Source organism: Fusarium sambucinum, chromosome IV, assembly GCF_050947815.1.
Source record: "Fusarium sambucinum isolate potato_lamoka chromosome IV, whole genome shotgun sequence".
NCBI lineage: Eukaryota > Fungi > Ascomycota > Sordariomycetes > Hypocreales > Nectriaceae > Fusarium > Fusarium sambucinum.
This window is the reverse complement of record NC_139291.1, coordinates 3,050,685-3,063,039: the sequence shown is the minus strand read 5'-3', so window position 1 is coordinate 3,063,039 and position 12,355 is coordinate 3,050,685. Positions and strand designations below refer to the sequence as shown.

Sequence of the window (12,355 nt, the reverse complement as noted above, 5' to 3'; positions counted from 1 at the left end):
AAATCAATATCCAGAATGTCATCAGAAGAGCCGCAGTCGCTTCGTTCCCTCTATGAAGCGGCAGAAGAAAAGCGTCGGGCCTTAGAGAACGCCTTTGAAGCAACATCACCCGCCTACCGCTCCGATCTCGATGCTGCCCTTTCCCTCTATAACTCGGCGCGCGACCGGATATCAGCTCTTGCTATCTTCTCTCCCAACGAGGGCATCGAGGACGTTTCTACCACCGATATTCCGTACCTCCTTCTCGATGCTCATATTGCAGAGCTCGTTCAGAAAACCCCGAATCAGAGCCCTGATCAGCGCCTTGAAGTTCTCGCAAAGTCTCGTGCCGCATATGAGCGTTTCTTAGCCGCCGTAGACGGGTACGGTCTTGTTCAGCCGCCGTACGATCGTATTCTTGAGAGATACCGTGACGAGCCAGAGAGTTTTGCTGTGGTTGCGACCACCGACGCTGCGGCGCGACGAGATGGCAAGATTGCGAATTACCGTGCGGAGAAGGCGCTGAAAGAGAAACTGGAGATGTTGCGACGGAACCCGCGCTACGTGGAGCAAGGCGATGAGGAACTCGTGCGAGAGCTCTACATGACACAAATCACATTTGCAGTACATTCTACTCTTCAGGCTTTGGACTCGCTCAATCGTGAGGTTGATATCCTTGCGCAGGCGCCTCGACCACTTGCGCCTTTGTCCACCGATACACCATCTATGGATGACCACTCCTCTCGTCTCGATCAGCCTCTTCGTCGCCTGCATTCACTTCCTGGTGGGCCCTTACTTTCTAAGCAAGGCAAGCCGCTTCAGCCCTTTACACTTGTAGGTTCGCGCGACCAGATGTCACGGGATGTATTCCGCTCCGGACACAACTTACCAACCATGTCTATCGACGAGTACCTCGAGGAGGAAAGAAGGCAGGGCAACATTCTACAAGGTGGTGTGGAGGAAAAGAAAGTGGTTGACGAGGATGATTATGATGCTGTAGATCGTGAGACATACAAGCAGCGTGAGTGGGATGAATTTGTGGACCACAATCCCAAAGGAGCGGGCAACACTCTCAACAGGGGTTGATAGATATATGAGGATGTGCTTGATAGAAAGCGGCAAAAAGGCAAAGGATGGACAATGGCATAGGCGTTCGATAAAAGAAAATGTGTTGGTCACAGGAAGGGTTCAGCATTTTCACATGCATTGACGGTAAAGGAAATATATAAAGAATGATACCCTCGATATACGTATTCTCGAACTGTTTTAGATCTCAATCATGTGTCGATGCTTCTAAACCCGTTGGTATTTGGACGTGAGATTGCAATCCTTGGTACTGTTGTATCCCATAAAGAACATAATATATTCCTCCCATACTCGCGTCATTCAAGAGAGTGTGCGCGTACTGCTTTCGCTGCCGCTATCGCCATCCCACATATACATATCATCGTCGTCAGCACTGTTGTTACCAACTGCGCTTCGACCTTCGGTAGCAGATTTCGACTCTGAGTCTGTAGGCTCATCTGTCGTCTCGATCAACATATTGACTGCTTCGCCCATTTCTTGATGGTCTGCTGGTAAAGCAAATCTAGCATCTGCGTACTCGGATCCACCAGCTGTGAATGACTCCGAAGCTATAGATTTGTCTTCGGCGATGACCTGATCTGTTCGATAGACAGTTGAAATGCTATCATGAACATTTATCGAAGCACCTGTCGTGCTACCCCAAACCCGCAGCGCATCCATATCTTCGATCATGGAACCACTTATACTTGCAGGTGCTGAAGGAATTGTTTGTCCCGTGTGAAAGCCTGGCCCTGGCCCCTTCGGCCCCATGTCTGTGGAAGGAATAGGATCCTCGAAGACGCCACCCGTGCCATCGTCGCATCCTCCACACCATAATGGAAGATATTTAAGCTCATTATCTGTCAAAGTGAGTAGAAGATGCCTGGTTATGTTGAGCGGTGGTTCAAAATTGCGGCGTTCCCATGAGAGTGTGACCAGACGAAGTCGATCCTTGACTTCAGCTTCGAGATGATCGAGAGACACGATCGGTCTATTGAACTGTGATACCTCTTCCCTTACTGGGAATGGGTAATCCTTGAGCTCAAGAATGCGCTTCCAGAGTTCGTCATCCTGAAGCCTTGGATTTGAGGCGAGAAAGACTCTCAGTGCTATCGTTGCCTTCTGCACCAGATCTTTGTATGTTTGGTGCTGGTAGCCAGCCAGTCTACATCGACTTGAACACCATCTCCGGGCATCGAGATCCACACCGACCTCGTTATATGGCGAAGCACAGAGTAGCATCTGGGTTGAGTTGAACTTGCACATTATCATAGTCGTATTCTCAAAGTCCTGCGGTTCCACGTATGTCAAACGGTCTTGATCAATGCTCTGATATGTCAAGTACTGATAAGCCGGAGGAATGGATATGTTGATTTCCCACGCCTGCGCGACCTCAGCAACCAGATTATCTATAAGAGACCGAAGGACGGCAAGTGCCTCAATTGCGAGTTCTGAGTTTTCTCGTGCGAGAAGCTGCTCAATCACTCGCATACCATTCCACTCGTCGATATCCCAGAAGTCATACAGGCAAGGATTGTGCATCATCTTGTCGATATCTGAAACTCTCTCAATCAACGCCTGAGCTGCATGCTGTACTAGGTTGCTGAGTTCATCGGGGAGGTCCCCCAGTCTTCGACCAAATATTGTTGTGTGGTTGTAATTCTGATGCAGCTCAGCTTCGCCAGCCAGCTTGAGCGCAAGTTCATTGACAAGAATCTTGAAAGCACTTTCAGCGATCTGAGGGATCTTGAGGGAGAATGCAATTTGCAAAGCTTCTTCAGGTGCTACTTCGACGAAAGTGGTATTGGAGCCATGCATTATCCATTGAGTAACACGATCCCGAAGGAGAGAACTACAATCGAAGATGTTGCCAAGCTTGACAAGAGTCCACATACGCGGTGCCGAGTCAAGGATAACTCCTTTACCTTCGATCAGCATGAGTAGCCTGATGATTCCATTACGATGGCGAATTGGACAGTAATCCGGGGTGCGTCGATACGCGGGCGTTGGCATGAATTCGTTCTCGCCTCTAGCTTTCATCTGCAGTGCGGTTTCGATCTTGGCCCTAGGTAACGGTTTCTCCCGTGAACGATTCCTTCTGTTCAGTCTGACACTCGCTCTGTCAGAGTTCTCGGCAGGTCCTTGGCCAGGGCTTGGAATGTCTCCCTCGCGTTCGTCGCTTTCTGGGGACATGGGCTGTCTGTTGCACAAACAAACATCGTCATGGCCCGACACCAAGCTCATATCGGTATCATTCTCGATGGATGACTTCCACCACTTGATAAGCGCAGGAGTCAAGGATAGCTCGGTCATTTGGAATACCAGTTCGTCTCCTTCCGAAGGCGGTGTCAGGTCGAGCAAATACTTGATGCCTTCGGGCATCTTATTGACCATCTTGCGGCGCCTCTGGATCCTGAACTGATACGTAGGTCTAAGCATCTCCTCGAAAGCGGAAGAATTGGTCTCCAAGAGCTTTTTGGAGTGGATACGGAATTGCTGTGACTTGTAAATTATGCCATTGCAGTCGGTATGAGTGATGGCTTCTTTGTGGTAATCAGGGTAGTCGATGAAGACAAGGACATCTCCCTGGGAAAGCTCGAACCTGATGGAATGGAGACGGTAACGTTCGAAACTGCGAGACTGCTCGATCTCCTCGTCTGCCATAAGCTTTGGTATATGACTGACATATACATGTCGGGCTTTATTAAATGCAGATCCAGGGAATTCTGACAAGGGAGCAGGTTTTAGTGGTAATTGATAATGGCTCTGGTCTTCCTCCCAGTCTGCGTCTCGGTTTTGGTCGTTGTCTTCGTTGACGGCTTCACTGCCTTGGTGCTCACTTTGAGGTGGAGGAAGAATTATGGGATGCTGATATCGAGGAATCTCATGCTGAGAGGGTGCAGACGGAGGCTGGATTGGCATCATGTTATACGCCGAAGTGTTACTGGACTGACCTGATGCATTAGAAAGGCCACTGCTCCAAGCACCTGGTACAGGGTTTGGTACACCGTTCACCGGGTAGTTCTGCCATTCATCGGGGAAGTTCATGGCAGGAGACAAGACGATATCTCGTCTGAGTAGCTGAGTTTGTTGAAACGAGGAACGTCTGAAGTAAAAGTCAAAAAACAAATGCATATGTCACATGCCAAGGCAGACTTGTAGTAGATAGGTGTAGGCAGTGCAGTCAACCCCAGAGGCTGTGTCGAAATAGACGGTGTAGGCTGTGTCTAAACAAGGTTGCGGCAGTGCAGAGAAACGAGATACAAATTTGCAAGAGGGGATCCTCTTTGATTCAAAACATTTATGTATATATATGGTTGAGGGGACAGACTGTCTATTGACTGATTAACCCTTGTTGGGGCGGAGATGTAAGACGTAGAGTTTAGGTAGGCAAGACAACGATGGGCTGACAGGCTGTCAATTCAGCCAGCCTTACAGAAAAACGTATGCCTGGCTAGGTACATATAGTACACAACTACCCCTCATGATCAACTTGATGCCTGAGAGTTTTAAAACTGGATGACGGTTGCCTTGAGGCTGCCTGCTACATAGGTTTGTGACTTGTGAGTCAACCAAATTGCATATGTTGGCTCATGCCATACCATAATCGTCTGCTCCTAATTCGTCAACGTATTATTAGTATTTTACTCATACATCAAGGCATAACAGAAAACCTAGATAATGTCTGGATTCTGTTGATACGTATTTGTCTGTCACTTACGTAGCTTCACGCAACCTTGACATCTGAAGTGGCAATATGTACGTTAACGCGTTCGAATAACCAATCATTGGATGGGAGTCGTTTAATTCCTACATAAAAAGGGACATCAGTGCGAGCATTAGCCTACTTACCCTTGAAAGCTCCAATGGTAGCTTAAAGATAAAACTGTTACCTAGGTTGGCTCTTATTATCCCGCTTCAGGGTAGCCAGATTGTACCTAGTGACGAAACAAGTGTCAACTACCTTGCGTTATTATTGCTTGGGTAGGTAAGTATGTATTGAACCTATCTTGTTTAGGTGGGATGTTACTTTAAGTTGTTGTGAACTTGCAACTCCAATTCATGCCCAAGACTCTCTTTGCGGCTCCAAGTCCTTAAATTTGTTCTGACATCTGCAGACATGGTTGGTTCAACCGGTTGGTCTACCTATCATGTACTGGTGTACCAGATCGTAATTCGTTTTCCCTTGCAACACCTCATTAAACGCGGCTAGTAAGGTTCGAAGTGATACTAAATACTATTCACTCGAGCATAAATGCATCATAATTCTACAGCTATACCGGTCAAATTACCGTATGTTACCGCCTCATTACTCCACGCTCGCCATTGATGACATCTCAGTCATCCATTGTCAGACATGCTCCAACGCCCCCAATGCATCCCATTAAAACATATATCATACGCATGAATCACAGAATTCTGCCTTGACGCCTACACATGCCATGTTCCCCCTCTTTTTTACAATGAACCCCCCTTTTGAAACAAACTGCCGTCCGTTTCAGCTTCGTCGTCAGACTCGTATGCCACTTCCTTCCCCTTCCCCTTGGTATCCCAGCCCGGTTTGGCTTCCTTGAAACTTCGCCGACTGACTGGCCGCTTAGACGCTACCTTGCGTTGATTGTTTTCCATAGTGTACTTCCTTAGCCGGTCTCGTCCAGCTACCTCGATCATCTGCGCCGAGTTGCCCTCGTCCCCGGAGGAGTTGCGTCGCGTAGTAGGAACTGTTGATGACTTCTTTAGGTCGCGCATTTCCTTGATTACATCTGCGAAACTCTCCTCCAGCGTCTTCATTCTTGCCAACACTAGCCTTCCCATTCTGTCGCGGTCACCGGAGTCGTTACCACCGACCCCCCGCAGATGGTTGTCCTTCATCATGGCCATGGCCATTTGCGTCTGGAAACTACCTGGCATAGCTCCAATGGGATCCCCTCCAACATGGTCAGAAATAGCACTCAAATCAACTGAGGATAACCTCCGGACGTCCTTGGGTCGGTTCCGTGGCTCAATGCTAAGAAGGGCCGATCGACTGACAGCGCCAGCCTCGGTCATGCCTCGTGGTGGCATTGCTGGTCGAGGCTTGGTGTTAGTCACGTATATAGTACGGCGGGGTGAGCTGCGTCTCGGGGTCTTTTCTCCTGTTGCAGGACGCCCACTGGTGCGCGGGCGCTGTTGGCCGGGAGGGGGCGAAAGCGAAGACGCTTTTGACACTTGCTTGAAGTCCTGAGGATTGAAGAGTATCGTGTTGGTGGAAAGAGTTCGATTGTGCGCGCCTCGTTTGGGCCGAGGAGTTGGCGCCAGGTTTTTGCTCTTGCCCGATGAGCTCACGGACGACGCTAGTTTTCCAAAGCTTTTCGCATTCGGTGCAAAGTAGCTGTCGGCTTCTTCGCTAATCCGATGACTCCTGGCAACTTGACTTTGGGCAGCGTTTGTGTTATGGTCGTCCTCGTCTTCATCGTTTGTCACAAGTTCATCATCTCCATCCGCATCTGTCTGGTCTTTGTACTCAGTTTCGCCAGCCAGGCGAGTTCTGGAGAAATGTGATGGCCGGAGAGGCTGCCCGGCGTTGGAAATCAGATCAGCAGGATCACTTGCTATCGATCTGACATCCGAGACACGCCTTAAATTGCTGCTTCGAATAAGACCCACGCTGGATCTTCGTTGCCAAGGAGGCATTGTAGGCTCTGGAGAAGCTTCATTGTCGTCATGCTGGTCCATCCAGTTACGGATTGCTGTCTGTGTTTTGCGTCTCTCCTGGCGCCTCTGTGTTCTCAATGTCAGAGGGTCAGGCATGCGCCGGAACACTTCCTCCAGGGCTCGATCCTGTTGGAAGCCAGCCACCGACTCTTCGCGCATCCTAACGCTCGGACTAAAGATGGCGGCTCGGCTTGCGGGATCCATGAAGGAAATATGTCGAGTTCGCTCGCGATTTGGGTGTTCAACCAAGTCGGTAGGCTCGTACATGGATGGCGCAAGCCAGTATCTCTCGTACAAGTATATGCAAAATAGCACAGGAAAATGTGTAACTTTGATAACTGTTCGGTTCAGCCAAACAAAGTGCCGCAATGGCATAAAATACCGAAGAGGCATGAGTAGCCAGGCAAAGATATTGCTAGGAGCAATATACGAGAACAGCGCGTCATTTTTCACCATGGAGATGGTGTTGATTGCAAACAAGTATCTGAAAACGATTAGAACAAATAAATGGTAAGGAGGCCTAGCAGCTTACTGGTGCTCTTCGTTTGCATTACTCGCAATAGCCATGAAGCTATTGGTCAAGACAGTAATTAAGATGGTCCTGAAATGGTCAGCATAAGAACTTGGGGGTAGCAAGGGCGTATTGCTCCATTGTTAAGAAGCTTAATATAAAACAGCTGCCACGAGAACTGGGCCGATAGGAAGACTTACACGACAAGGAAATGACAGATGCTTAGAAACAGAACCAACAAGGCTCTCCCCAGCCAGTTGTACGCATCCCATCTGACAGATGTTAGTTACGGAATCGGAAAGATCAGTCGATTCACTTACACTTCCCAGGCGGCAGGAGTGAAACCCATAAGAATCTGGAAAATCTTATAGGCAACGTCACTCGCCCCGAATGAGTTCTTGGTCAATGTGAAGAAGAAGAAAAACCCGCTGCAAAGGATTCCAATGAGAATGAATACTGCAACAAGATCAACGGCCATCAGGCGAAAAGCAATGAGTAGCTGCGAAAAGTATTGGTAGTGATCCAGAATGCTGAAGATGCGCGGGAGTAGTAGAATCGCATTGGCTGCGAGAACATCATACGCCAGATCGTTCCAGTGGTGAGGATCAACCAGAAAAACGCCATATGCTCGCATACAGTAATAGACGATAAGCAACAACAGGATACCAAGATCAAAGACTCTCCAAACGCTCATGATGTAGAGCTCAAACCCCTGCTCATTGAAACCAACGAGCTCGTCCAGCATGAAGCCAGCACTCCAAAACCAGAAGATCAATTCTAAACCCGTGATCTGAACTGAGCGCTCAGCAAGAACCGCAAGGAATAATCCAATCAAGACCGCAAGAGAGATTGTTGAAAGGAAGGATCTGTATCGGGGGACTCGGAGCCGGGAGAGCTTCAGAAGAGACGCTTGCCGAGGATCGTAGAGCGATGCCGTACGGCGCCCTGGTGGAGTGAAATAAGCATCCTTCCGAGCGGACGACCCAAGTAGCGGCGTTCTGTCATCTGCTTTCCCTATGAAGCCGTTTGAATTGCGGTTATTGATTGGTGGGGGCTCGCGATGCAAGCTGTCGGCAGACGAGTGGAAGGTGATTGCGCCGCTCCAAATAGCTTCAAGTTGTTGGACGACCAGGGGGTGCGCAAGCAAATGCTTGGCTGAGGCTCGGATTGCAACCTCAAGAGTTGATGTCCGGGACGCAATCAAAGGCAGGGTATTAGCTGGTGGTGACTTTCGTGGTGAGGTAGGCAATTGGGATCCAGGAAGGCCTTGAAGTGGGTAAAAGTCATAGGCCAGGGCATCAATGAGCTCGCGGGTGTTGTACTCTTTCAAGAGTTTGAGAGTTAGCAGTTCGCAAACCTTGGCACGAGTGCTACTTATGCCTGCATTGCCTGGGTAGCGTGCACCCTCTTTGCTAAACTGAAGACAGTTGATCATAAGAGCATACAAGGTCGCACGGTTGAAGTGCTGAGCGCGAATCTGTTGCTGCATGGGTTTGACAAGGAATTGGGAGACTTGAGGTGAGCGAAGCTGATCCCATGATAGAGTCGTCTCGGTTCGTGTTGAAATGATAATTCGGATGGCGTGTGTTATACTGTAAACTGGTAGAGAGTCTGCACGAGTGATGTTAGTTAGTATCCGTGAGGGTTATGACTGTGCGATATAAGGAATAATATCAGTACATACCCAAATGAGAGGCAGAAAACAAAGGTAGAACAGGGAGACCGCTCTGTCGTCCATCCTCATTCATTCCATATTCTTCGTTGCCGTCGTTGTCGTCTTCATCATCCTCCTCCTCATCACCGTCATTATTCGTACGCCGTTCATTGTTCCGGAACCGCCTCAGGCCTTCGTCGTGGGTAAAGTCAGCATCGTCGTCGTCGGCTTCGGTAAAATCAGCCGTTGCGTGTCGTTCCAAGGTGTAGCGTCGTCTCGCAGGGCCTGGAGAAGGTGAAGCACTTGTGTTCTGGCGACGATCGATTCGACGGGGGCCAGCCCTCGGGCGTTGCAGTAGAGAGGGGAACATTGGTCGGTGGTTCCGTCACTTGTGGGCAAGCTTTCCACCTTGCTTGATGTCGTCTCAACGCGCCATGGAGGGGAACGGCGCGGAGTGTACAGTGCTGTAAAGGTTGATTGTTGGTTTTGATAGAAAGACAGAAGAGGGATCATATAACGAAGGAGTGTGGGAGGGGGAATTAGGGATGATAAAGGAAACAAGAAAAAAACCAAACAACAAAACCCCGTTGCTGGAGTCGAGTTCTACAATCTTGGTAGTAGGAAGAGGGTGTAGGAGCGAGATGTTCCCTGCCAATATTTGCTTGGCCCGGGGTTCAAGCTAAGGATAGGAAGCAGGCCTACTTGGTACACACTTCAAGGCCCGGGGCGCTGTCGCTTCAACCTTGGACGCTAAAGCAGGCGAGCATCACGTACCTATTCGCTTATTCCACAGCCAATAGATACCTATAAAATCCCCTGACTGAACTAGACGGTTAGCGGCTCCAGGATCGTGAGGGTGTAACGTCAATGGACCAGGTTTTATTTGGATGGGTGTTGAGAGGTCCACTGAAAGGTCGACTTACATGCACTACTGGAGGTTGAAAAACCAAGGAAATTCAATGACTTGCGGGACTGGAAGACCATGTGAGAGGTGTCATAGTGGCTGGAAGAAAGGAGACAATTTTTTCATATGGTACTAATGCTATCCATTGTTTCCCCGCCGTGATGTTGAGACGTCTTGTCACTGACATTGACGGCAATGTACCATTGCTCTTCAGCCTCTGCTCTAAACACCACACATGTAGGTAGATTCCCCTCATCATAAGCAAATCAACACTGGTGACACGACTGAAGAAAATAGGGAGGTGGATCACCAAATTACCTAGCCCATGATCCCCTGTCAACTTAGATTTGCACCATCTGCGGGACAGTGGACGACTTTGGAGATGAAAGGGAAAGGCTTGCAGCATCGTGGGACATGGCCTGTTCTGACTCGCAGCTTGGCAACTGAAGTGAAGTTAGCCCACGACTAACAGTAGTCTAGTTACATACAGTGTGGGTGGATGTGCATTGTTTATGGCTGGTCGATCTGTCAAGGAAGACACTCAGAAAAGTCCAAGATAAAAAGGCTGGCTGACGTCGATTCAATATCTGACCTCACTTTCACTCACCGACACAATCACAGCCGAGGTTTTTTGCAGCTCACTATGCTGTGACTGACTATGATGCTGATGATGGCGTACTGTATTTTTTCCTCGTGCATGTCGTCGTAATAAGCAACAACCTTGGTCTTTGGTGTGTTGATCCACTCATTCATCTGTACATAAATAAACAGAAAAGACCCGACCAGACGTCTCACCTGGAGCCCATGGTCCACTCCCTCTGTAACAAAGATCGATCCCATGATCAGCAGATATTTGACTCGATTCAGTCATCTCGTCCAATAGATCATGAAGAACCGGCATGTATCCGGACGGTAATATGGAATGATTTGTCTCTGTTGCATTGTGCCTTGTTGCGTTTTACAAACACAGGTACAAGAAATTCAACGGCACTTGTCACTTCATGTTTGGTGATGGGAACTGATAAAAGCCATCTCGATGTAATATCAAATTCAGTTAGACTCCTTTCAGGCCATAATCCGGGGGGGCAAGCAGAAACCACCAATTAACCCCTCGCGATAGCTTCGCTGTGTTATCTCCATCCCCTCACCTGGGTACAGGCTACTAATAAGCTAATCGCTCAACGTTCTCCATGTTCCGCAGATCTCGACTAACTCATTCATGCCACTAATCAGTGTTCTCCATGTTCAACATGCTTCCTGCTGCGGGCCATCACCTCTCTTTGCAACACAGATGATCTTCCGGTCCATTTGACCTGCAGAACCACCCCGGTCATTATGTATGCGTAAGTTCATCGCTACATGAGATCAGTCATTGTTTGATCCCAATCTTGACTTGGGCCTGATAGGTCAGTTCGCGGATTGGCAGCAGATTGCATGCAGTTTGCAACACTATAGGGTGGTATCACTACGGCCATATGTCGATTCCCCCACGCCCGACTGCTTCACCGCCGTAACAAATATGTGCGGGGACGAGAAATGGATATCCTTCTTCCTGTTCTCACCTGATCAATCGCATCTTCCTATTTCGGATCCACGTGCTTTTAACGACTTATGAAGAGGATGTAGCCCGGAGCACAATCCGGTAATCAAGCCACACCGCTGCAATCAGTATCGAGCAGTAGTACATCAATTTCGGTTTCAGGGAGGAGCACAGTTTGCTCTGATATGGAAGGCAAGAATGGCTTACCAACGGGTCGGTATAACTACTATCTAAATATTGAGCTTTGGATTTATGCCTAACCTATAGCAAATGGGGTGTGGTTGATTGTTTCATCACCTATGCATACGCTCGCTTCTCACTGGAGATAACTGGATTTAAGCCTCACTCTAATGCTGCAGGCAAAATAACTACGTGTACATAGGCAGCCTCGTAATTCGAAAGGGTAGATGTCTTTGCTGAATACTACAAATAACTCGCTCGGGCCTAGGAGATGTAAATAACACGATGTATACCTACTAGGTACTAAGAGACTACTCTGTGAAGAGGCCCATACTAGAGGGTAGAAGGCAGCGGAATCGTTAGCCTCCTAAAGTGTTAGAACAAAAATAAATAACCTAGCATAAACTGACCTACTAATTCAGTCCCTTATACTCCCAGCGCAATTCTTCTGATACCCTGATGGAGAGGCGTGCGATAACCGAAGGGCTATCTTAGCGTTAAATGCAGCATATACTTGTAAAGCGCCTGCATTATTTTGGTGACATAATCTTCATTCATTGGGACTCTACTAGGACCTGCGATTCATACCGTACTGATTACTAACGCGGTAAAGTTGAATCACTGATTCAACATAGGTAGTTATCATCATGACTTGAGCTGTGATGCAAATGAACAACCTGGACTGTAGTTACAGTTGACTAGACTGGAGTCTTACTCCTGGAAGATTACCTTAGAAGCTCGCTGGCACACGCTTCATACCATATATCGTATCAACTAATGAGAATGCATACCGTCGAACAATCGATAATTTTGCATCCGTCGACTCCA

General features: G+C 48.4%; 3 protein-coding genes across 3 annotated transcripts; 1 reads left to right on the top strand and 2 right to left on the bottom strand.

Annotated features, from left to right (window-relative positions):
- Nucleotides 1-15: 15 nt before the first annotated feature.
- Nucleotides 16-1,065, top strand: FSST1_001020 (TAP42-like protein; the record flags this gene model as incomplete). Its single annotated transcript, XM_083224094.1, has 1 exon — nt 16-1,065. One exon carries the CDS (start codon nt 16-18, stop codon nt 1,063-1,065), a length of 1,050 nt encoding a protein of 349 aa, XP_083091202.1.
- A 300-nt stretch (nt 1,066-1,365) lies between these two features.
- On the bottom strand, nt 1,366-4,092 carry FSST1_001019 (uncharacterized protein; the record flags this gene model as incomplete). The annotated part of the gene is made up of 1 exon (XM_083224083.1): nt 1,366-4,092. One exon carries the CDS (start codon nt 4,090-4,092, stop codon nt 1,366-1,368), a length of 2,727 nt encoding a protein of 908 aa, XP_083091201.1.
- A 1,410-nt stretch (nt 4,093-5,502) lies between these two features.
- On the bottom strand, nt 5,503-9,273 carry FSST1_001018 (ion transporter; the record flags this gene model as incomplete). The annotated part of the gene is made up of 5 exons (XM_083224072.1): nt 5,503-7,222; nt 7,271-7,339; nt 7,450-7,521; nt 7,570-8,860; nt 8,934-9,273. 5 exons carry the CDS (start codon nt 9,271-9,273, stop codon nt 5,503-5,505), a joined length of 3,492 nt encoding a protein of 1,163 aa, XP_083091200.1.
- Nucleotides 9,274-12,355: the final 3,082 nt, after the last annotated feature.